This window comes from Carassius carassius, chromosome 2 (genome assembly GCF_963082965.1).
Source record: "Carassius carassius chromosome 2, fCarCar2.1, whole genome shotgun sequence".
Classification (NCBI taxonomy): Eukaryota; Metazoa; Chordata; class Actinopteri; order Cypriniformes; family Cyprinidae; genus Carassius; species Carassius carassius.
In genome coordinates this window covers 24,790,601-24,816,351 of record NC_081756.1, presented here as the reverse complement: position 1 = coordinate 24,816,351, position 25,751 = coordinate 24,790,601, and the positions used below count along the sequence as shown (strand labels likewise).

Genomic DNA, 25,751 nt, shown 5'->3' with positions numbered 1-25,751 from the left:
ATTTTGATAATTAAACATATACATGATGTAAATATACAATTAGATGTTGTTGTTGTTTTAATTCAGAGAATTTCCATCACTCATGTCATTAAGTCTGACCACTAAGAATTTCTGTTAACATACATGTCTGCATCTACATTAGAATTAATTACATTATCCACGATAAAATACGAGTCTTCCAATACAGATTGAGAGCAATTTCGACAGCAGGTTTTAAATTTATTCACGTGTGTTTCCTCTATTGATGGGCCGAGAGTGATGTAAAGGCTCGGTGTTGTTGAGTGATAAAAGTGTAAGGTAACCTTCAGTCGGCCAAGGAACACGACGCAGTACCTTGTCACGTGCAGAATGTTTCGACCTTCCTCTCAACCAAACTACAGAATTACGTCAGTTTTGACTACACCGAGACCGAGGATTGGTGGGGTAAGGCAAGCGTGTAAGAACAGGAGCTGCGATTGGTTGAACGAGACACTCCGCTCTGTGGGTCTCTCAGCGTGGACACTGAGGGACGATGGCGACCTGGTGTGTGCGTGCGATCAGACAGAGCTCTTCTATCATAGCGTCCCCTACACTAGTAAGGTAAGTTTTCCGTAGCACTGTTATTGTGTGTAGTTGATGTCCATGCTTGGGTAACGTTAAATATTTTGCTTTTGCAAAAATGAATTATCTTTCTGTTGCGTGGGCTTTTCACTAAAGGACCCTCAGTGATATTACCTTCACGTGACAGTGTTTAGACATTATTGTCTTTTTGTCCTGTCAGATACGTTTAGTTACATGGGATTACAGTTGCTTGTGAAATAAACAGTGAAATGTTTTCTTTAAGGTCTGTCAATTATAATTGTATATTACTTACAGAACGTTTTTCCATTGAGTTCAGGATTTTGGTTTTAATCTCTTTAAGCCTTTAAAAATAGTTTCCACAAGTTGGCATGGCATTGAAAGACTTGTTTCCAACGCCTGCTAGTGTTAAAACACTTACTGAAGTGTATACTAGTTGTACTGCCACTGTTTCACTTCATGATAGGTGTAGAGTCTGTAGACCATCTCTTAACCAGTTGCATATGTCAAGGTATCTAGAATGCCCTGTCATATATATTCTACTATAAAATTAACCAGTTTAGGGGAAAATCTTTACATGCTCAAAAGTAAAACTTACATCACCCATTCAGATATGACTGTTACCAATAAAGAAGCAGTTATTTTAAATTAACTACCGTAGTCTAGTATAGAACCTTTTTTTTTTTTTACTGGTCTTTACATACTTGCTTCATCATGACAATTTCTGTTACAGTCAGCATGAAATAAAATATATATGTATATAACATATAATGCAAGGGATCTGTTGGTGAATATTCTCATCTTTTAACTTCTCTCAGGGCGACTCCACGCCTCCTTTGCACAGCAGCCCAACAGCAAAGCTCAGTGCCTGGGACTGAAGAAGAGAATGTGTCTCAGAAACCAGAGCCCAGTGCAGCTGAGAAAGCTTTCATAGAAGAAAAGACACAACTGGAAGAACAGCTAAAAGATGTTACGGTATTGCTGTATTCTTAGCATCTGTTGTATAGAAGTTCTAGATGTAAATTAACATGAAATCTGACAATAGAAAATTTTCTTGCAGTTGATAAACATGTACTGTATTTCCACTGCACAGCCTGACCTTCAGTTGCCCTTGTAGTTCAAGGACACCACAGCTCTTTTAGTTTCCCTAGACATACACGTCACGCCCACGGACCGTTGGGTAAACTTCTGATGCATATGGCACACAAAAGTGGTAACACTTCAGGAGTGTCGAAATCGTCATTGGATTGGTTGAATTCTACAGGATTTCCGCGAGACGTGTGTGTCGCTTTCTTTAATGTTACATCTGGAAACAAAGATACCGTGGTGCCAAACCCCCTCACGAAAGAAAGCCATTGTGTTTACAACTATGACGAAAGGCACTTATCAGGATAAACTAAATGCTGGATTTTCAAAAGTATGTGAAAAATGTAAAGTTTGCAGCATAGAAACATTAAAATGCATCCCGACAGTTTTACACACCGTTCTGTTTTTGTGGTGACATTTACACGACCCGAAATGTCACACTGAACGAAGCGAACTGTGATTGGTTGTTTGACAATGGTCAAACAGTCTCATGGCTGGGCCTTGGCCAATGAAAGCTGCCATGGATTCCAGACTTTCAGCCATCAGTCTGAAGGTCTGGCTATGCAAGATTACCCTAGACACTGAGGACACTTTTATCTATTTTTATTCATATTTGTTTAAAAAAAATGGCTCTATTTTTTAAGAAGTTCATGTTTCAGATTAGTGATGTTCAGAAGATTTCCTTGCCTCGCTCAGGATGTGAGTTTGAGTCTCTACAGCAGCCTAGTCATTTCTTTACATGTGAAGCATTCAGATTAATTATTACAGCAAATCCAACATATTGTCATTATTCCTTGTAATATTCCAATACAATATAATCTGCTGAGTTCTTTATTAAAATTATTACAGGTATTTAAGAAAAGAAAATTATTGCAAATAGTTAATGAGGTTTTGTCATTTGTCAAATACGTGCTTTTCTTTTATCTTTGTTGAGGGGAGCAGTTTAAATAGAATATGGATTTGAAGATTCAGCATGCTGTTTGTAGTTCATGGTCTGATCTTTTTGTTAATCGTCTTTTGCTGAAGGATAAATACAAGCGGGCGCTAGCAGACACTGAGAACCTTAGGCAAAGGAGTCAAAAGATGATTGATGATGCCAAGCTTTATGGTAAGCTATTATAATTCTTTTATAAGCAGTTTTTATGAACCGACATTTCTGGATCTGGTCAGTTTATAAAAAAAATGTAACACCCATATCTTTTCTCAGGAATCCAGGGCTTCTGTAAAGATCTCTTGGAGGTGGCTGACATCTTGGAGAAGGCAACAGAAAGCGTACCAAAAACTGAAATATCTACTGCAAATCCACACCTGAAGAATCTCTATGATGGCCTTGTAATGACTGAGGTGCAGATCCAAAAGGTCTTCCAAAAACACGGCCTTGTTAAGCTTAACCCTGATGGTCAGAAATTTGACCCTTATGAGCATGAGGCTGTCTTTCATGCACCTGTGGAGGGCAAGGAGGCAGGTACCATAGCTGTAGTTACTAAAGTAGGCTACAAGCTGCATGGTCGTACTCTACGGCCAGCTCTGGTGGGTGTAGTCAAAGCCCCCTAACTCGTCTTAAACACTTTGATGGGTTTGTGGCCGGGTCAACTGATTGATTTCTGTTAGTTAGCTGGTCTTAAGCTCCACTGTTTTTTTTTTTTGAATGTGCCTCTGAGAGGTGAAATCCAATATATTGACAACTGAAGACAATGCCAGACTAAACTTTGTGATTAATAATTCAGTAAAATAAAAATAAAAAAAAGAGTTGAGCATGTATGAGGTAGAAGAGTCACAGAATCTTTGACTGGATGCATCAGTATTCTCTGGAGGATCATCACCTTTCCAGGGACTTCTGAGACTTTCTGAGAAACGGAAGCTTTTGAATAATCTAAAGCTTTTAAAGGAACACTGCAGCATATTACATTGTTGAACATCTTTTCTTATCATACTTATTTGCTCTTACATTAATTATTTTACTGAAGAATGTTACCAGTTTGGTTATGTCTATGACAGCAGTTGGTAAATTCCACTTTTGTTATCAGTGTTATGCAGTTTTTTCAGTTTGTATGAGAGAACAATTCTTTACAGGACTTGAGAGTAACATTTTATCCAAAAATAAAATGTATAATTTTACAATAATCTGCCTACTGGCAGTTGTGTTTCTAACTTTCACCATTAGTTTCCTAGTGTGCAAACCTGATGAAACATCACACTTTAGTCCACTGATTGTAATAACTACTGATGTGGCTTTAGTGGAGATCTTGGGAAAAGGAGCATTTAAGGCCTCTTGAGAGATCAGTCCTTAGAAATTGTGGTTGAAATGTGAATAGAATTATGCCATACTAATGGAAAAATATGAACGTCAAATTTAAAAAGGTATTGGATTAAATGTTTCCATCTATGTGAACAAGCAGAAACCTGTCAAATAAAGAAAGTACCTCTTTTTAAATTGTGTCATTATTACACCTTCCATAGGTTTGTTGGTCATTTTTGGTGGAATGTTCTTTTCTTAATAACAGACAAAAAGGTTATATTTTAACACTTTAATACAAAGTAGTAAATAACATGACATATGCAATAAAATACTTTCCACATACTCAACATTTTGACAAATATGATAATTCTCAAATTGACTATTTTACCAGAGGACATACATGGCACAATGAAGCAAAAAAGAAAAACTTATCCTTTTGAAATTTCACATTGTTTTTAAAAATTATAAAAAATTAACTTGCAATAGTGTCTTTTTGTGATGTCATGGTAATTCTCATATCTCTGCTCACATTTACTTTAAAATTGTTTTTTACTTTGTGAAAATAATTATATTCTCTAAAATAGCATATTGAATGATTTTTTAAGTGTAAATATTTACCCTTAAATAAACTGGTAACTTTTTTCCTCAAAAACAATGAAATGTTGGTTGATTAAACTAGTCTTGAATAATGGCTTGGGTACTTTAACCAGAGATCGTGTTTCCTTCAACCATAAAGCATAACCTGCAAACTAACCCTTTCTAAAAATGTAAGCACCTTTATACAAATGAAATAAAAAGGCAGCGATAGAACACAGTGGAAACAGAAAAGACCCCTTCATATTTGCTTCATAATTTCATTAGTCCAAGTTGCATGAGATATAACGGTTTCTTTCATGCCTACATCCATTTTTTATCAAACGGTCATACAGCCAATATCCTACATATGTCTTGAATGAGTTTCTCTCCGAGCACAACTGTGCCCATTTACTTTTAATGGCTTTAGACATTACAAATATTATTGTGTGGGGTAGTTACAGCTATCATAGAAATCTGAAGAAAAACAATCAAGCCAAAATAAAATCTAAAATAAACCTTAATCTTTGTACATTTTTGATGTGGTACAATTTAATATTAAAATATAATATTAATTACAAGGAAAAGGAAAGGAATAAAAAGCATCAACCAGGGTAAATATGCTTCAAGGCACAGAACATAAGCATACTCAGTAATGAATGACTGTTTATGGGACTTTATATGTACCAATGTCTTGGGCAAAAAGTATGGTATAAAAGCAGATGAGGACCACCACCTTGTCCTTTACAACAGATTCACACTGAACACAGTTGTTTCCAATATTGTATACAAAAAAAAATTATACTGTGCCCTTCAATTCTATTTGACTGTTAATATATTAAACATTTCAAAACTATATATTGGCCTCTGTGAACAGTGCTTTTCTTAGCCTTCTACAGCTTTTGGGTAGACTCAATCAGTCAATAATAACTTTAAAAATAATGGAAAAATATGTCTCCGTTGTAATCTAAGATTTGGTATTGCATGAAAATTTTGTCAAGGCATTTGAAAATTAAAAAACTGTAGTATGCATTTATAACATACAGTCTCAGCTTATAAACTGTGAACATGTTGACATGAGAACCCTTGATGCTGTGTTGACTTTTATCCCTCACATTACCCAACAAATAAGAATAATATCAAACTAATACTTTATATAGTCGGGGTGTTCGCCATTTAACTTGAGCCTCTGAAACATGCTCAATGTAACATAACCTCACAAAGGTCAACTCCAACAAATAATAATCATCAAACATGAACTTCAGACATTTAGATAGTATGGAGCATGCTTCGTTTGACTCAAAATTCCCACAATTGACAAAACCAAATAAATCCAACTGAAACTGGCAAATTCAGGTTAGAACACAGGTACTTTAGACTTTTGGCAACCTGACCTAGTTTCCTTATTACCAAACAAGAAACACCGAACCCATTTTATAGATCTGCTCTGTCCAACATTAAACACTCTATTCATTCTCTTTTGGCAGGGAACATTCAACACCACTGAAAACCACATTCAAAATGGAGGCATTTTAACGTGGGGCAATGGGTTATTGTTGTATACTCTGACATATTACAAAGGACAACTTATGGAAAGTTTCCTATTGTTACTAATTTAGTACCTTCTATAACCATGTTTATGTTCCTATGAGAAGATCTGAGAGCAAAAACAGACATATTAGACTGACTGAAGGCCCACATCCAGTAGTGTGGCACCTACAGTCATTTTGTTTTCACAGGCTTTTCTGAGATGCAATATAAAACAGTAGAAAAATATGTTTACAGTCATTATTCTTACAGCCAAATCTTTGGACAGTGTGGTTACGAGGCTTCTCGGGATATCCAGCCGCTCTCCGACAGGAAATTCAGAATCCGTTTTTTCAGCATCTTGTCCAGGTAGCTGGGTAGACGGCTTTTCGAGGGAATGCCCTGCCTTTTCTGTAAGTGATCTTTGATGATGATAGTCTTGACAGTCAGATAGCGTGTGGGACTTAGGTTCATAGAGTTGCACAGTACCTTCTCCCGATCGGATAGCAGCTCAAAGCCAGACAGTTTCTCAATGGCGGAGAACTCACTGTCCTTCCCCTCCTCTTTGATGGCACTGACTCCTCCACCTCCTCCAAGCCCACCTCCTGCTCCAACTCCTCCTCCAAGCCCGGTCGCTCCTCCTCCACCACTGCTACCTCTCTTTGAGCCAGCAATGCTTTTATTTTCTTTCCGTTTTTCCCGTTTGTGGCGTGCTGCCTCATACTCGGCCGACTCGTCGAGTCTTGTGATGCCATTCCGCCGATAACGCTGAAGCTCCCGAACTTTCACCCGCAGCATGCGCTCTTTGTGTATGTTATCAAAGAATTCTTCAAACTCACGTTGTGGCATGAACTGGCAGAGTGAACGTAGTTTTGTCCGTTGCTCTTTCTCTTCCTTGGTGATTTTGCGTTTTGGCGTTGCTGTTGAAGAGGAGCCCAGTGACCCTGTCGGAATAATGGAGGTACCACCTCCCAATCCTACAGCTCCACCTACGCCCCCAACTCCCCCTGTTCCACCTGGTCGTTCTCGCTCTTTATCCTTTTTGTCCCGTCCCAGAAAGGCTGGCACTAAACTGTAATCACGAGCGATGTTTTTCCGTCGCTGGCGCTCACGCAGCTTCCGCACGTACATGTCCACATGGGCTCGTTTCATCTCGATCTCGATATCTTCATCATCGTAGTTCACAGACAGACCACTGATGAGTTTCTCTGCCTCTTGGTCGTATTCGATCTCGTAGTCATCACGGAGTGGCATATATCCAAGCTGTTGCTGCTCTGCCACAGATATGTCTAGAGGAGGCAAAGGGGTAGTCAAACTAGGAGACAGCGGACCTCCACTGGGACAGGTGTGGTCTGTCACACGGTTGGGGATGCTGTCAGGGATGCAGGCTTTGCCCAGATTCCCATGGATATACATGCTCACATAATGGTCCATGACCTCCTGAGGGGTGCGTGATGCACCCACGTGGGCTGCCATATCCTCCTAACACAGAGAAATAAACAAGGATACAGAGTTAGTTCATCCAGAAATTAATTTCTGTCATTTACCCACCCTAATGTCGTTACAAACACAATGAAAACACAAATGAAGATGGCAACTCTGTCTCTTGAGAAGACATGGATTAAACTTCTTGATTCATATGGACTAGGATTACAATGTCTTTATAAACATTTTGAAGCATCAAAGTTTTGGTCTTTCAATTGAGGGACAGAAATCTCATCAGCTTTTATAAAAGATTTCTTCATTTTGTGTCTTGAAGATGAAAGAAAATCTTATGGATTTGGAAGAAAATGAGGGAGGGTAAATGATGACAGAATTTTCATAATTGGGTGAAGCCTTTAACATACAGGTCATAATAATATTAAAGTTACAGACTCAAACATGTATATAATTTCTTAATACGTTATATTAATGCAAATAAGCTATGCAAATATTAATGAATAACAAAGGCAGTGCTTTCAGTAATAGTGCACAGCACAGTTTGTTCTCTCTGTGGAAACTCTATAATGTGCAGCTGTTATGAATGACCAAAATTGAAATTAATTTTTGGGTTAAATAATCCTTAAAGACAATATGCACCACACACCTAGGGGATCTGCTTGATTCCTAACAAACTATTTTCTCTAAGTTACTTAAGTCAGCTATGCATCATTTGTTGCTGACTCAACATGACCATTTTGTGTTGATGTGCACGTATTGCAATGCAAAATAATTTTATTAAAGCCGCATAGATATAGACTCATTTGAGAATCGTACCCAGTTACCAAATCCATATTGCTCGATGGCATCGAGCAGCGACTGCTCTTCCCTGCTGGTCCATCCTCCCTCTGCCTCGGGACCCCAGAGCGAGAAGCGCCCGCCGTCAACTTGCTGATAGCCGTGCCATCGCCTGTGGTTGCCGATTTCGGCACCTGCAGAGAAGCACTCCGGACAGAGTTCAATATCTTGACATTCGGCACAGCGAATCCGCAAATTCGTAACATCTGCAAGACAGTTCACGCAGTACTTCTTCCCTAGGTCGGCCATATTGCTTACTACCGCTTGTTGTTGGAAGCAGCAGTGGCGCGGGGCTGGGCATGCGCAGTGGAGTATCTCCGGTCACGCCGCTGCGTCTCATTAATATTAATAAGGACACAGCGGATGCTTGCGATTGGCTCTCGCTGTGGATGCCCATGGCAACAAGCACGCACTCCAGTACAGACACAAAATAGTTTAGGTGTTTCATGAGCTAAACGTTGGTTATTTTAGAGAAATTGCATGTCATTATTTTAGGTTAATAACATTTTTTTAAACAACCTTGTGTAAATTCAATCATATAAAATGGAACAGAGGTCATTTGAAAATGGTTAAAACATGAAGAAAGCCTTGTTTTAGAAAAAAACACACTGGTGAAAAAACACTGAATTGTGTGATGCTCTAACAGGAAGAAACTGAAATAACTGAACCTCGTAGTATCTCAGAAGGTGTTGAGGGTTCACAGCTCTCGGTGGGTGTCCTGACAGAAAGCATGTCTATTGCTGAGACAAGCGAAGCACAGATAGCTGAAACTGAGTGGGCAACATATAATAAAAGAAGGGGAGGATGGAATAGAGCCCCTAATAAATGAGACATTGGACAACACTGAGGGTCCTGAAATAGGACATTTCATTAACAATCCTTTATCACGTGAGGACACTGAGGAGGAAGAGGACCGAATTCCAGCTCCTGACCCAGAGAGTCAGAGGACCAGCCCTGAATCATCGGTGCCTGCAGAAGAGACGGAGAGGGGTTTCAACATCAGTGATAAGGAACATATGGACAGACTACATGAACTGCAAGCTGAGAGTGTAAAACTCAGCAAGCTAAATGGTCAGATGCAGACCAAAATAGCAGAGTACCTCAATAAGAAGACAGGTGATAAACATCCCAGCTCCAACAACAGTGGACCAAGGAGCTCAGCCAGCAGAACTTAGAGAAACTGAACCAGTGGAAGCACGAACTGAGATCCTCAGCAGCACTGAAACATAAAGCTGCCATGACAGCACTGACTGGTAAGGTGGAGCAGCTGCAGGCAGACGAACTGAAGCAGGAAGACAAGCTGGCATCTGTGCGTCTCAACAACATCAAGTTCAAGAACAAAACATGTCAGCTTGAGACAGAACTTCAGTCTAAACATGAGCTTGCTGATGGCTTGCTGCTGATGGACTTTGAGCAACTCAAAAAAGATAACCAGACATTTAAAGACAAGCTGAAGTAAGTAGATTTATTTCCTGAAAACATAACCAAAACATATGAGAAATTAAAGTGTTTTTTTTTATTAATTAAATAATTTATATGTATTTATTTTTTTGTTTGTCTATTTATCTATTCATTTATTATTTATATATAAATGTAATTTATGTCCACCTCATTTTAGGAGTGAAATTAGTTTTTGTGGTCATCAGGAGCATGTACAAATTAATTATATATTAATATATTTAGTAAATTATATATAATTACAACAAGGTAATATATACATTTATATAAAAGCAAGGTAATATTATCATGTATTTTATGTAAATATATTAGTAATAAAACAGCTGAATGCATGACTTGTCACAAGAAGTCTTTTGAAATGTTGTTTCACATAGAAGCTATTTATATAATATAGCTTATATAAGGGCCTTACATAATAAGTTCACCATTATCCATAAGAAGCATAATTTGTAGCAACCTATATTGTTTCATTATTTTTACAAAAAACAAATTGCCCCACAACTTCAAGGCATTTCCCACGTGAAATAAAAGCTGCATTTCATGTACAACCCGAATTCCGGAAAAGTTGGGACGTTTTTTAAATTTTAATAAAATGAAAACTAAAAGACTTTCAAATCACATGAGCCAACATTTTATTCACAATAGAACATAGATAACATAGCAAATGTTTAAACTGAGAAAGTTTACAATTTTATGCACAAAATGAGCTCATTTCAATTTTAATTTCTGCTAGAGGTCTCAAAATAGTTGGGACGGGGCATGTTTACCATGGTGTAGCATCTCCTTTTCTTTTCAAAACAGTTTGAAGACGTCTGGGCATTGAGGCTATGAGTTGCTGGAGTTTTGCTGTTGGAATTTGGTCCCATTCTTGCCTTATATAGATTTCCAGCTGCTGAAGAGTTCGTGGTCGTCTTTGACGTATTTTTCGTTTAATGATGCGCCAAATGTTCTCTATAGGTGAAAGATCTGGACTGCAGGCAGGCCAGGTTAGCACCCGGACTCTTCTACGATGAAGCCATGCTGTTGTTATAGCTGCAGTATGTGGTTTTGCATTGTCCTGCTGAAATAAACAAGGCCTTCCCTGAAATAGACGTTGTTTGGAGGGAAGCATATGTTGCTCTAAAACCTTTATATACCTTTCAGCATTCACAGAGCCTTCCAAAACATGCAAGCTGCCCATACCGTATGCACTTATGCACCCCCATACCATCAGAGATGCTGGCTTTTGAACTGAACGCTGATAACATGCTGGAAGGTCTCCCTCCTCTTTAGCCCGGAGGACACGGCGTCCGTGATTTCCAACAAGAATGTCAAATTTGGACTCGTCTGACCATAAAACACTATTCCACTTTGAAATAGTCCATTTTAAATGAGCCTTGGCCCACAGGACACGACGGCGCTTCTGGACCATGTTCACATATGGCTTCCTTTTTGCATGATAGAGCTTTAGTTGGCATCTGCTGATGGCACGGCGGATTGTGTTTACCGACAGTGGTTTCTGAAAGTATTCCTGGGCCCATTTAGTAATGTCATTGACACAATCATGCCGATGAGTGATGCAGTGTCGTCTGAGAGCCCGAAGACCACGGGCATCCAATAAAGGTCTCCGGCCTTGTCCCTTACGCACAGAGATTTCTCCAGTTTCTCTGAATCTTTTGATGATGTTATGCACTGTAGATGATGAGATTTGCAAAGCCTTTGCAATTTGACGTTGAGGAACATTGTTTTTAAAGTTTTCCACAATTTTTTTGTTTACTTCTGAGAGACTCTGCTTCTCTAAGACAAAGCTTTTATAGCTAATCATGTTACAGACCTGATATCAATTAACTTAATTAATCACTAGATGTTCTCCGGGCTGAATCTTTTCGAAACTGCTTGCTTTTTTAGCCATTTGTTGCCCCCGTGCCAACTTTTTTGAGACCTGTAGCAGGCATTAAATTTTAAATGAGCTAATTAAGTGGATAAAAGTGTAAAATTTCTCAGTTTAAACATTTGCTACGTTATCTATGTTCTATTGTGAATAAAATATTGGCTCATGTGATTTGAAATTCCTTTAGTTTTCATTGTATTAAAATTTAAAAAACGTCCCAACTTTTCCGGAATTCGGGTTGTAGATGGAGAATGAGATCTGGCGAAGGTAGATACACTGGTGGCTCTCAAACGTGAAGTGCTGACAGGTACTGTAAACGTCAGGCTCGTGATGGCCTACATGCAGACAACCCTAATCTGCAACAACACTATGGTCTGCTGGGAAACACCACACTGCTGCAGGACTTTGAGAAGAATGTAGACACCTCTGAATGCCTGCAGAGACTAGAGATGTTGAAGAGACGTCATACTGAGCTCATGATGAAGTGTGCTGGAGTCAAACGGAAGATTGAGCAGAGCAAACCAGAGGGCCAGCAACAACACAGGTGCACATGCTTCCCTTCAGTAACTGTGTTAAATGACATGTGTACAGTGTAACTTAGCAAAGCTTATCTTGTGCGAAGCATTAAAATTTATAGAAAAGTGGAATATTTGGTGAAATGTAATACCATACTTTGGATTTATCATCTTAAATAGTATTCAGATAGTATTTATCATCTTATTTTCTTTTGTTGGTTTTCTTGATTGTCACAGTACCAATCAAGTGCTTATAGAGGTTAACAAGCACTAAACAAAGAAAACATAACTTCCATAATTTTGCTTGACTAACCACTTTAAAGGATGCTGTTGCTTAATTCTTTATTCTAAAGTGCAAAGCAGAAGAAATGCATGTGTGTGTATCATTTGACACTGACACTTTATTTATTTTTATTAAATGTAAATACTTTAAAGAGGTGCATTAACAGCACCCAAAATTTTTAGACAGAAGAATTTATTTCAGATTTTGTTTGGCCATTTGATTAAACTTGCCTTGATTGCAGTACAATAATTTAACAAAAATATTCATAGGAATATTAATTTGTCAATTTTTTGTAATGTAATATATATATGGCAAAATGTGGCAAAATAACAAATATGGTACTAATACTGCTTAAAGTTAATAAGTAAGTTGCTGTATAGGAACCATGACACTATCAGTTAAAACAAGGTTACTGCATTTTTCTACAGTAAAGGTACAGTTAGAAAAGATATTGACATTTAATGCAGAAGATTGAAGATACAACAAACTCAAACAGCAAACCTGTAGATATTTGTCATGATTCCACAATAACAAAAAAATTATCATCACAGGAAGAAGTTTACTAAGCTTATGTTTCAGTTGTGAAATAAGTTAAAACACAATCAAAATTTAATTTTACTTTTTAATGGGCTTTAATGTTATTATAATTTGTACTTTTTATTTATTTTTTATTTTAATGTTCTGATGTAATTTAGATTGGAACATGAAGGGCTGAACATAACGAAGAGCCAAAAACAAAAAAAGGAGTGCAACTGAGTAATAGATTTTTTGTTGAAAATATTTCAGGCAAAAAAAAAAGAGCAACAATAGTTATTTTGGAATCCTATATACTGGAACTTCATACCAAACAGTTTCTCCTTGTTCATCAGCACTGCTTTAATTTTTGTTTTGTTTTGTTTTCTTTTTGTATTCTATAGTCACACAACACTTATTGTCTGTGCTGTGTTGTATCTGCTGTACTGAATACTATCCTCACTAATTTAAATTATGTGTTCTTGAGTGCAAAATAGGACATTTTTATTTTATGAACACAGAAAAGGTTGAACACTGGAACTGATAACATGAACATACGTACATATAAATAACTATTTAATATAAAAATTCAGTTAATATATTGCCTTAATTTAATTTATTGCCTTTTTTTCCTGTTGTTTTTAACCAGAAATGCTTTTGATTCATCTGATCTTGTCTTGATAAGCTCTGCCGTTGTTGCTGATGTACAGTATAACAGAGAAATGATTTTACAACAAAATTCATCATCGTTTTGTATTCCGTTTTATTAGAATTAAGAACATATATAACTGCTGTTATACAGAATCAAACAAAAGCACATTTCTTTCTTCAGCCTAAATTAAAAAAATACTATCATACATTCTCCCTGTAATCCTTATAAGAACAGGGTGATTGTTGTCTGTTTACATGTTATTTTGCAGTAAAATTAACACTAGTTAAAGGTAAAACAATTATTATTTTAGCACTTAATGCATCAGAACATGCAGTTACTTGACATGATGCTTTACATGATAATAATGAAAAGAATATCAGAGCATTACAGAAAGAGAATTACTGAGCTAATACTTCACTTAAGAAACAGAAAAGTGTTCCTTTGAGCATACTGATCATCACCACAGCAGCATCACTACGCTGGGTTGTGACCGCTGGGTAAGGACGTTGGGTTGTTTTTATACATTCTATGGTTTTAACCCAATTTTGGTGCTGGGTTGGGAACGTGGACATGAAAGATAACATGCACGTCACATTAACATCGGACGACACCATGGTAGGTGGAAATATTCAGAAAAGAGCTTATAGTGGCTTATGTCATATTTACTTATTATTTTACAATAAAACAATTTTTTTTTTATTTTAAGAGAGGGCTATTAACATTTACATGTTAATTCGTTATCTTTTTCGCTGTTAAATTAGATGTAAGCTAACTGTTAGTTTCCTAAAGCAAACAGTGTTATGTAATAAAGACTAGCCTATTTATTGTGAGGCTGATGAAATGATTGTTAAAATTGTTAAAAGTATTGTTTGCATATTATATTGCAATTTACAACATAATCATATTGCATATTATCTATATCCTTGTTAGGGCCCGAGCACTGCAGTGCGAGGACCCTAGTGGAATTGCTCCGTTTTTGAGTTTTGTGTCTTCATTGTGTTTGCGCAGGGACCTAACTACACAGAACAGTTCTCAGTTTCTTTGGAAGAGTGGGAATGATGGTTCAAGTCAAGCAAAAAGTTAATTATTCCTTGTTTTTAATTTATTTATTTTTTTACTAAAATAATGTTGGTTTTTGTAGATGTTGAAAAACAGACACATAGGAGAGCATCATTCAAGTTATTTTTAGAAAAAAAAGTTTCCATTGTCTCCTGCCTGTTTACTTCACATTTTGATGCAAAAAACAGTATGATTACATGTACATATTTAATTTATTGATGTCCATATTTTTTTAATGCAGAACTAAAACAGAATGACAGTGACAGAACAAAAACACACAAAACAATTAGAACACAAAAATTAAGATATTTTAAATTTTCTCTCATAATTTTTTTGTTAATTCATTTAAAGTCTAGTTAATCAGTATTTTTTTAAGCTTTAGAAATACAGAGTTATTGTGCAAGTAATCCATGCCAATATTTATATATGAATAAATCTTAAATTATATGATAGCGAACATGTCTGTTCAGAAGAAAATATTGGTCTCCCAGACTTGCAATGGAGGACAAAAATTAAGAGAATATTAAATATATTTGTGTTCCAAAAATTTGCAGTTTGTATGGGTTTGGAACAACATGGGCGAGAATAAATTACACTATTTTCATTTTTTGTTGAACTAACCCTTTAAAGAGCAGCCCTCCAAGTAAAGTTTGGGAGGTATGTGAATATCATGTCTGTTTAAATGTTTCGGTAAAGAAGTAGCTTTCTGAAAAAAATATTTATTTATACAATATGACATGCCCTCATACTAGTGCTGCCATTATAGCATTCTCGAGCGCTGTGGTGGACAGAGACATTAAACAACCACACAAGTATTGAAATTATAAAACAGACTATTTACCTAATCTTACTGATGTGAATACACCTCTATCTGAAAATGTTTTATTAAATGTTTTCTTTTTTCAGATGTGTATCTCTTTTTAGGCCACTGATGAAGAACGGGTGTTGACTGGGATGAATGCTGGTCAAAGAAGAGAATGTCCTTTCCCCTAAACTGATGAATAGTGGTGATGAATAGTGAGGACGCTGCTCTGAATGATGTAGATGATATCACATGTTGTGCTGATGGGGCTTCTTCATGACTACATCAGTTATGCTAAAGAGATTATGAAAATTCTAATCTATTTTCATGGACTATGAAACAAACTGTAGGTGTATAATTTGTAAAACAAAATGTTAATGCCTTTTCTGCATTGTTTAGTAGAAATGGAGTTTACTCTGTCATTCACACACATGCTCACATTCTTTCACAAGTTTCTGATAAATGTAGTCAAATAAATGCCGGGCCTCTTATAGTGGTCGGGGGTGTGGTCAACACGGACAAATAAAGACCGGGGGTAAATTTGTGTGGATAATCAGCAGAGCCAGATAACGAACTTACAGGCCCAGTGCCGGAGCGGTTCTCCTTCTCGAGTCAAGAACCGGTTGCATCGGTTTTCGGATCATCAGTACACTGAGCCGAGAACCGTTTCTGTCGGACGCGTCCGATTCGAGAACCGATTAGCTGATGATACTGCGCATGCGTGATTCAGCGTGGAGCAGACTGACACAGAGTGTCTGAACCGAACTGATTCTTTTGGTGATTGATTCTGAACTGATTCTGTGCTGATGTTATGATCTCTGTCCACTGGAACGCTATTGCTTTTAATTTAAAGCAGTTTATTCAAACCAATTACTTATCAAACAGATGGAATTAATAATAAAGGCCTGCCTCTAATAAAAGCCTGCTTTAAATAAAATCCTGTTACCTTCTGCAGTTCAGGTAAATAAAGGCCCTGGCTTTTATTTGAGGAATTACGGTAATAGCTTTTTTGAAAAAAAATTACCAAAAAAGTTCAATTTGATCTTAAGTTATATTTAACAAATGTTAAATGCTTCATACTTTTCTGCATTTCTTCTTACATGCATGTTACTTTTGACTGTTTTCTTAAAATTAATATTTACCTCTTGATAGTCATTCTGTGTGTGTAAAAGAGATTTTAAAATGAACAAGATGTAGGTTTAATTTCTATCTCAATTTGGGTTCAGCAGTATAGTAATTTTAAATCATAAAAGCAACCCAGCATACTGGGTCAAACAAATAACCCAACTTGTTGGGTTAAAACAACAAATGACCGCGTTGTTCATTTTTTTTGTATAGATCACGCTCATCGACTGCTTTCATGGCTCTCCTCACCCAGCTCAGCTGAGGATCCACGCAGATACGATAACCCGCCTTGATGACAAAACTGGTAGTAAGAAAAGATCAGTTACTCCACACAGAAATCTTACAAACACAGTATAATAGATTTTTACTGTAAGAATTATTATGAATATGATAAATTAAAACTCACATGACTCCGGGTTTGGGGCATTCCACACTTGTCTCTATGTAGGAGTCAATTGTAGTAATGGGGATATTTCTCCTTAAAGTATGAGAACAGCATTCAGATGGTAACTTGGCACCTGTGTTGAAAAAACATAATTTATGTAATGAATCTGTTCATTAATATTTTAACATCAAACACCTAAATGTTAACAGATAAATTGCTTGTAAGAAAAATCATTAGATCACCAACTCACCCTTGGAAATATTATTTTTAGTACATTTCAGAATCAGAATCAGAAAGAGAGAGCTTTATTGCCAAGTATGCTTGCGCATACAAGGAATTTGTTTTAGTGACATAAGCTTCCAGTAAACAGAGACAACAACACACAGACAAAAAAAAAAAAAAAATTCCAGGAGAATTACAAATTGTCAAATAAATAAGTGTATAAACAATTGTGCTATAAATGATAATGGAACAGGATTGAGTGAGATGCAGGAATGTTCTAGGATGGAGGGGTAACAAATAAATATAAGGATATTGCACATTTTTGCATACGTTTAAGTGGGAAACATTTAACTGTTCATGAGGTAGATTGCCTGGGGGAAGAAACTATTCTTGTGCCTTGCTGTTCTTGTATTTGCGGCTCTGAGGCGCCGGCCAGATGGCAAAAGTTCAAAGATGGGGTGACTTGGATGTGAGGGATCCAGAGTGATTTTCTGAGTCCTTTTCCTCACTCTGGATGTGTACAGTTCTTGGAGGGTGGGCAGGGGAGCACCAATAATCCTTTCAGCAGTCCGAACAGTTCTCTGTAGTATTCTGATATCTGATTTTGTAGCTGAACCAAACCAGACAGTAATTGAAGTAATTTCTATTCACAATAATGACCAAATAGGATAAGGGTGACTTACTGTTGCCCCTTACCAGGGGAGTGTCTAGAATTTGATAACTGGGGTTGCAAGGGGTGGGGGTCGGCTGTTTGCAACTAAGCTTTTCACGTAAAACCAGTTATGAGGGACAATGCAAGTATGAAATTTTACATCAATAAAATGAGCCTCATTTGTATTCGTTGTATATATATATATATATGTATATATATTTACATTTACGGTAACATTTACTGTATTTTCCAGACTATAAGTCACACTTTTTTTCATAGTTTGGCTGGCCCTGCGACTTATAGTCAGGTGCGTCTTATTTAGCAAAATTAATTTAACATGAACCGAGAGAAATGAACCAAGAGAAAACATTACCGTCTACAGCCGCCAGAGGGTGCTCTATGCTGCTCAGTGCTCCTGTAGTCTACACTGAAAACATAGAGCGCCCTCTCGCGGCTGGAGATGGTAATGTTTTCTCTTGGTTCTTGGTTCTAAATAAATGCAATTTATAGTCCAGTATTTACACTGCATGGTTCAAGTGACCTAATTCCGATTTTTTTCCTCTCATGTGGCACAGATCAGATATGACCGGTGAACGTGTAAGCAGGAAAAAACAGCATGGATTCAGATGTTCTCAGGCCTCATTCATATGTGGTAATAAATTGGATATGAATCGGATACGTGCATTTGCCTGTGCCATGTAAGCAGACAAATCGGATATTCTCCAGTAAATGCGAGTCGTTCGTCATTAAAAAAGTTACGTCAACTCAGGTGGACACCACCAACTGAGATCACATGACTTATTATAGGCGCGAAATTCACCCAGGCTGCAACAAGGGCTCCTCTTTTTTCGCCGCCGTACGAGACCAATGTTTTGCTGATTTTTTTGTTGACTTTTCAAAATATTGTGGAAAGCAAAACACTGTATAATTTTATTTGCATCTGCATCCATTGTATTTCATGCTGTTTTACTTTCTTTTCCGGGTCAGAACGTCTACGTGTGGTAGTTTCAGCAGAGTATAGTGTAAATGCAAAAATCGGATACGGGACACTTTTAAAAGATGATGTAAGCGGGTCATCAAAAAAATCGGATCTAGTCAGAAAATCAGATTTGGGCATCAAGACCTGCAGTGTAAATGCAGCCTTATTTATCAAAATTAATTTGACATGAACCAAGAGGAAACATTACTGTCTACAGCCGCGAGAGGGTGCTCTATGCTGCTCAGTGCTCCTGTAGTCTACACTGAAAACACAGAGCGCCCTCTCGCGGCTGTAGACGGCAATGTTTTCTCTTGGTTCTTGGTTCTAAATAAATGCAACTTATAGTCCAGTGCGACTTATGTTTTTTTTCCTCGTCATTACGTATTTTTGGACTGATGCGACTTGTACTTAGGTGCGACTTATATAAAAAATACGGTAGTAAGCTTTATATTCTAATCTCTGAACACATGTGGACAAAATTTTGGCAGAGATGTCCTTGCGTTATTATGCTAATGTTGATTGTCAGGTTCGAAGTAATGTTACATGCATAAAATGCTGTATAATAATTGCCTTAACATAGCATTCATTCCCTCCAAATGTTGATTTGGAATGTTACAAAATGTGGAGTAATTCGGGTGAGAAAAGAAAATCATGTCTGTTCTCAGAATAAAAAAAAAAACACAACAGAACCATATAAAGGCAATTCGTGGGAGCACATTTAAACTAAAGGATTTAAATTATAGTGTTATGTCCCAGTGTCTGTGCCTTGTCTGTTTGTTCTCTCTCTCCCTCTCAAATGCTGATAAGGACTAACAGGTGGAGGTCAAGCCTGCGCTTCTGTTCCCTGCTAGACTGCAAATTACTCTTCCAAACAGTGAGAAGAAATGGCTGGTTTCAGTTGCGGAAGCCAGCAACTTCATCCAGAGCTTGGACTCATAGTATATTGGACGGACTGTATGCTATTATGAGCAGTCTTGATTTCTGGCGTTTTTTCCCCCCATTATCTTAAGTAATAGCCTGGTCGTCTGCCCCGCAGATTTGAGTCTGGACACTTGGCTAAACTGGACGAAGTTGTTTCTTTTTCTCTTTCCTCAAACTTGCTAACTACAAGGACCCTTCAAATCTCATTTTATTTACAGTTCGTTTAAAAAAAAAAAAAAGAAAGAAAAGGGGAAAAAAAGTTTTGCAATTAGATTTTTATTTTGGTATACAGACAAACAACTTTTAATTTTCAAATCAGACTCCATCATACAGGCTGCTTAATTTCAGCTTCTTGTTAAGGATAATGTGGGCTGTTTAGTGAATGTAACATTGGATTGTTTGTTAAACTTGACAAAGTTGAGTTGTTTTATATTGAACTTGTTCACCACCAAATCCCGGCTATTTGATTAAGCTTAATTCATACATGGTGTGCTAATTTTGGACCGCTAGTTTTACTGTCCTTTAGCTCAAGTTATATAAAAGGGCATTTTATTACTCTTAGAGGACAGATCAATGGAGTTCGTTGACTGGGATGCTTCTAACTGGGATGATGAGGCTTTTTTCAAAAAAGTTTTGTTTTCCCTCCCTGATTTGAACTCCAACCAACTAATTCTGGGCAGGGATTTTAACTGCTGCTTAGACCCTCTTCTAACCGTTCCTCATCTAGGCCATGTGCACAGTCTAAGTCCAGCAGGACGATTCAGTTATTCATGGAGCAATATGCTTTTTCTGATGTTTGGCGTTTTTTTAATTCTAGTACAAACATTTTCTTTCTTTTCCCCTGTACATCATACTTTCTCCCGCATTGATTACTTTCTTGTTGATAACAAATTGCTTCCGTTGATTAGCTAATCTATCTAGAATACTATTGTTATTTCAGACCATGCTGCTGTTACATTTGACCTCACTTTACCAAGCCTTTCAATGTCCCGGTCTCCTTGGCATTTTAACTCTCTGCTTCTCAATGATTCTAATTTTATTTCCACCAACGATCGTATTGACCTTTTTATCTCCACAAATATTTCCCCTGATGTTTCAGCTAAGACAATTTGGGTGGCATGTAAGGCCTATTTAAGGAGAGAAATTATTTCATATTTAGCTTATAAGAGAAAAATTATAAATGAAAGGAGAGCTAATCTTTTGAATACTTTGTCAGACCTCCAGTCTAATTGTGTTAATTCTACAAACTCAGATAACTTTATTAAATTACTCACAACAAAGACAGTTTGATTTACTTACTACAAATGAAGCAACTGAAGCCCCTTACCAGTCACCCCCCCTTTTTGGCATGGAGACAGAAATGACATACCCAAAATAAAAAAGGTTTCTGCTCATGATTCTTTCTGACTAGATACATAATCACCATTTTTTCACAAAGCTGACACTTCAAAGTTTACTGTTCAGGAATCAGAATCACTCAGACTGTTATGATAATAGAGATATATTAACTCAAACATAAAAACAAAAATAAAAATATTAAAAACATTTTTTAAATGTATTTTAAAAAATGATGTAAGATATGATTTTAGAAATACAGTGTAGCTAAAGCCACAAGTCTTTCAAAATTTCATTAGAAATGTCATAATCTAATCTGTAAAACATCTCAGGTTACGACTGTAACCCTTGTTCCCCAAGAAGGGGAACGAGAACTGCGTCGAACGACACTTTGGGGGAAGCCCCTCAGCGTAGCGCCTCTGAATTATGAATGAAACTGAGCCAATCTTGATTGGTGTTGCTTCATGACGTAATGTGTGACGGCATACGCGGAAACTATAAAAAGGACACCGGCACACACCAGAGATTGCTTATGTGATGAAGGAAGCGCTCCCAGGCAGGGGGAGGTGTGGCGACGAGACACAGTTCTCCTTCCCCTTCTCGGGGAACAAGGGTTACAGTCGTAACCCGAGACGTTCCCCTTCGAGGGAACATCGAACTGCGTCGAACGACACTTTGGGGGAACGAGTACCCACTATGCCACAACGAGCCCTGCCTGTCCTAGTGTGAAGCTGCGCACAGGCACACTTAGGACGAGAGCACAAGGGTGCCAGGAGTCGATGGAATGTCCAGGCTGTAAAATCTAATAAAAGTGTGAGGGGTGGCCCATCCTGCTGCATTGCAGACCTCCTGGATGGGGGCCCCTGAGAGGAGGGCTCTAGAGGACGCCATGCCTCTAGTAGAATGAGCCCTCATGGCCAGAGGTGAAGGCAAATTGCGTACCTGGTAGGCCATAGATATAGCTTGAACAATCCAGTTGCTAATGGTCTGTTTGGAAGCAGAAAGCCCCTTCTTGGGCGACCCGAAACAGACTAACAACTGGTCTGACTTCCGCCATGAGGAGGACCTCTGGATATATATTTTCAAAGCTCTGACAGGGCAGAGCAAGTGAAGTCTCTCCTCATCCACCGTCACGTGAGGTGGAGGATGAAAAGCCTGCAGAACCGTAGGCCGTGCCACATTAGACGGCACCTTGGGCAAATAGCCTGGCCTAGGAAGTAGGATGGCCCTGATGTCGCCTGGAGCAAACTCCAGGCACCCATGAGATATAGAGAGCGCCTGGAGATCTCCTACCCTCCTCAGAGAAGTAATGGCCAACAAGAAAGCCACCTTAAGGGAAAGGTCCTTGGCCTCAGCCGACTCCAGCGGTTCGAAGGGGGCCTCAACCAACCCTCCGAGAACCACCGCCAGGTCCCAAGTGGGAACCCTGGTACGAGCCACAGGTCTCATCCTCCAAGCCCCACGGAGGAAACGTACGACCAACGGCTGTCTCCCCAGAGGCCCATCACTCAGAGGAGCGTGGAAAGCCGAAACGGCAGCCACGTACACCTTGAGAGTGGACGGGGTAAGACCAACTGAGAAGCGATCTTGGAGGAACTCCAGCACTGAAGCCACCGGGCAGTTAACTGGGTCCACCTCCCACTCTCTGCACCAAACGGTGAAAACATTCCATTTTAGGCCGTACAATTCCCTCTTGGAGGGAGCTCTAGAGTTGAGTATGGTCTCCACTACTCCTGCTGACAGGCCGGCTTCTCGGTACTGTGGCCCCTCAGGGGCCAGACCCATAGTTTCCATAGTTCGGGCCGAGGGTGAAGAATTGAGCCCTCTGCCTGTGTCAGCAGGTCCCTCCTGATGGGAAGCTCCCACGGAGGGCCGTCTAGGAGTAATATTATGTCTGAGAACCATACTCGGGCCGGCCACAATGGGGCTACCAATAATAAACTGATGCCGTTGCGACGAACCCTCTGTAGAACTCCCGGGAGCAGAGCGATTGGGGGAAAGGCATATAGACGCAGCCTCGGCCACGTCTGTACCATGGCATCCAACCCCAGTGGGGCTGGATGTGTGAGAGAGAACCACAGTGGACAGTGAGTCGTCTCTCGAGACGCGAATAAATCCACTTCCACTGGGCCGAACCTCTGACATATGGACTCCACCACCTCGGGATGGAGTCTCCATTCCCCGGGCCTCAGCCCCTGCCTCGACAGGATGTCTGCTCCCTGATTCTGATTCCCTGGGATGTATGTTGCTCTGAGAGACAACAATTTCCCCTGGGACCACAATAGGATCTGATGCGCCAGTCTGCATAGAGGGCAAGACCTCAGACCCCCTTGATGGTATATGTAGGACACCACGGACATATTGTCCATCCTCACAAGGATGTGATGACCCTTGAGATCCGGCAGGAAGCTCCTCAGAGCTCGGAACACTGCCAACATTTCCAGGCAGTTTATATGCCAGGAGGAATAATGGTCCTGCCATGGACCTCTCGAAAAGCGGCCGTCCATGACCGCGCCCCGGCCCGTGAGGGAGGCGTCTGTCGAGACGGTTTTCCGGTGACATGACGCTCCCAACACGGGACCTTGGGACAGAAACCAAGCTTTCTTCCACATAGATAGGGAACGAAGGCATCTGCGCGTGACACTGATCATGCGAAATGGGTTTCCCCTCGGGGAACCACCACTGCAAGGGCCTCATGTGCAGGAGACCGAATGGAATGATATTGGATGCTGCTGCCATGAGACCTAACACTAACACTGGCCTAGCTTTATCCTGGTCACCGTGGCCAGGATGGATTCGATCCGTGCAGGAGACAATTGTGCCCGCATCGAGACCGAATCCCACACCACTCCCAGGAACGTGGTTCTCTGGGCTGGTGCCAACACGCTCTTTTTCGTGTTGAGTCTCAATCCCAGGCTCTGGATGTGGGCAAGGACAACATCTCAATGCCGAACTGCCAGCTCTTGTGACTGGGCTAGAATCAGCCAGTCGTCGATATAATTAAGATCCCTGAGACCCTGAAGCCTCAGTGGTGCTAGAGCTGCATCCATACTTTTTGTAAATGTGCGAGGGGAGAGAGCTATGCCAAACGAAAGAACCCGATATTGGTACGTCTCGCCTCCGAAGGCGAACCTCAGGAACTTCCTGTGAGACGGAAGGATGGAAATGTGGAAGTATGCGTCCTTCAGATCTATCGTGACAAACCAATCCTCGGATTGAATTTGGTTCACGATGATGGGAATAGTGAGCATCTTGAACCTGAACCTCCTCAGAGACCGATTCAAGTGCCTGAGATCTATTATTGGACGCAACCCCCCCATCCTTCTTGGGAACTAAGAAGTAGCAGCTGTAGAGCCCGGACTCCCTGTCTGGAGGAAGAATACGTTCTATAGCCTCCTTTACCAGCAGAGAGTTTACTTCTTGTTCCAACACCTGACTCTGCTCTGGGTTGACTACAGTCCAGACCACCTCATTGAACTTCGGTGGGCGGGAACCGAACTGTAGTCTGTACCCCCTTTGAATGGTGCGCAGAGCCCAAGGAGAAATATTTATGAGATTTTTCCATGCATCGAAATACTCTACTAAGGGGACCAACCTCTCGAGGCTGGCCTCGGGTATTAATCGGGATTCGTTCTTGGCCCCCCGAAGCGGATCTCCGGCAGGGTTCGATCAAAAACGATTCTCGATGTGCGGACGCGAATGCTGCCTGGCCGCAAGCCTGTGGGGCGGACAGTGCAGGGCGCGTTCGCTGGAGACCGATGCGTCCCGAAGCGTACTTAACTGCGGGAAGTCAACATCGATTTCCTGCGGGCTCCGCAGAGGAGGCGACCTCGATCGCTCCCCCACGGGTGGGGCTGCCCGCAGAGGGCCTAGGCTGGCTAGGACCTCTTTGTTGAAGCCTTCTTCGCCTGTAGGACGGCCCTCAGGTCGCCCGGCTTAGGCTGAGGCTTCGGCTGAGAGCGTCGTCTATGCCCCCAGGCTGCCTGAGGGGGGGCTCTAGAAGCGACGCTCTCCTTTTGCGCCTGTCTATAGGCGGAGGAGCTGGCGGATGGCTGCGGCTGCCCGCCTGGGGCAGGCTTCTTAGATCTCGAGCGGCGAGGGAGGTATTGTTTAAAGGCTGCAGACTGTTTCTTTGCCTCCTGGAACCTGTCGACGACGATATTAACTGAGTCGCCGAACAGGCCAGAGGGCGAAATCGGGGCATCAAGGAGGAAAGCCCTGTCCTTCTCCTTTATGCCTGACAAATTTAGCCATAAGTGTCTCTCGGAGACCACCATTGCCACCATGGAATGGCCGATAGCACGGGCTGTTTCCTTGGTGACTCGGAGAGACAAATCTGCAGCCTTCCTCAACTCCGCAACAATTTCTGGAGTTGGACCCTCGCCCTCATCAATATCCTTAAGAAGGTCGGCCTGGTACGCCTGTAGTACTGCCACTGTATGCAGACTAGCGCCAGCCCGACCCGCAGCCATATAAGCCCTGCCCACTAACGCTGATGTATCACGGCACGGTTTAGTGGGCAGCACCGGGGTTTTTAGGGATGATGCAGACTCGGGGGCTAAATAAGTGGCAAGCGGCTGTTCCACCCGAGGCATCATCCCATAACCGTTCTCTCGCCCCCCCAAGATATTACTATATTTTAACACAGGGGGGTTGGAGATGAATGTGGTTTGTTCCACGATTTACACAACTCGTTGTGTAAATCTGGAAAAAACGGTAA

General features: G+C 40.1%; 3 protein-coding genes and 1 pseudogene across 3 annotated transcripts in view; 2 read left to right on the top strand and 2 right to left on the bottom strand.

The window, feature by feature from the left end:
- Positions 1-421: 421 nt before the first annotated feature.
- Positions 422-4,078, top strand: LOC132107142 (grpE protein homolog 1, mitochondrial-like). Its single transcript, XM_059513358.1, has 4 exons — positions 422-579; positions 1,377-1,533; positions 2,671-2,752; positions 2,852-4,078. The coding sequence occupies exons 1-4, from the start codon at positions 512-514 to the stop codon at positions 3,196-3,198; spliced, it is 654 nt and encodes a 217-aa protein (XP_059369341.1). The 5' UTR covers positions 422-511; the 3' UTR covers positions 3,199-4,078.
- Positions 4,079-5,458: 1,380 nt separating this feature from the next.
- On the bottom strand, positions 5,459-8,571 carry LOC132107133 (transcriptional adapter 2-beta). Its single transcript, XM_059513346.1, has 2 exons — positions 8,240-8,571; positions 5,459-7,465 (listed from the first exon to the last, which is right to left on the bottom strand). Exons 1-2 carry the CDS (start codon positions 8,507-8,509, stop codon positions 6,278-6,280), a joined length of 1,458 nt encoding a protein of 485 aa, XP_059369329.1. The 5' UTR covers positions 8,510-8,571; the 3' UTR covers positions 5,459-6,277.
- On the top strand, positions 8,560-14,635 carry LOC132098789 (coiled-coil domain-containing protein 96-like; annotated as a pseudogene).
- Positions 14,636-16,604: 1,969 nt separating this feature from the next.
- The window catches only part of LOC132107117 (lysosomal acid phosphatase-like), an 84,888-nt gene continuing 75,741 nt past the window's right edge, over positions 16,605-25,751 (bottom strand). Inside the window, exons 11-12 of the mRNA XM_059513322.1 lie at positions 16,944-17,055; positions 16,605-16,838 (exon numbers count right to left, since the gene is read on the bottom strand). Of these exons, the coding sequence (XP_059369305.1) occupies positions 16,709-16,838; positions 16,944-17,055 (242 nt within the window). The 3' untranslated portion in view covers positions 16,605-16,708. The remainder of the gene's footprint in view (positions 16,839-16,943; positions 17,056-25,751) is intronic.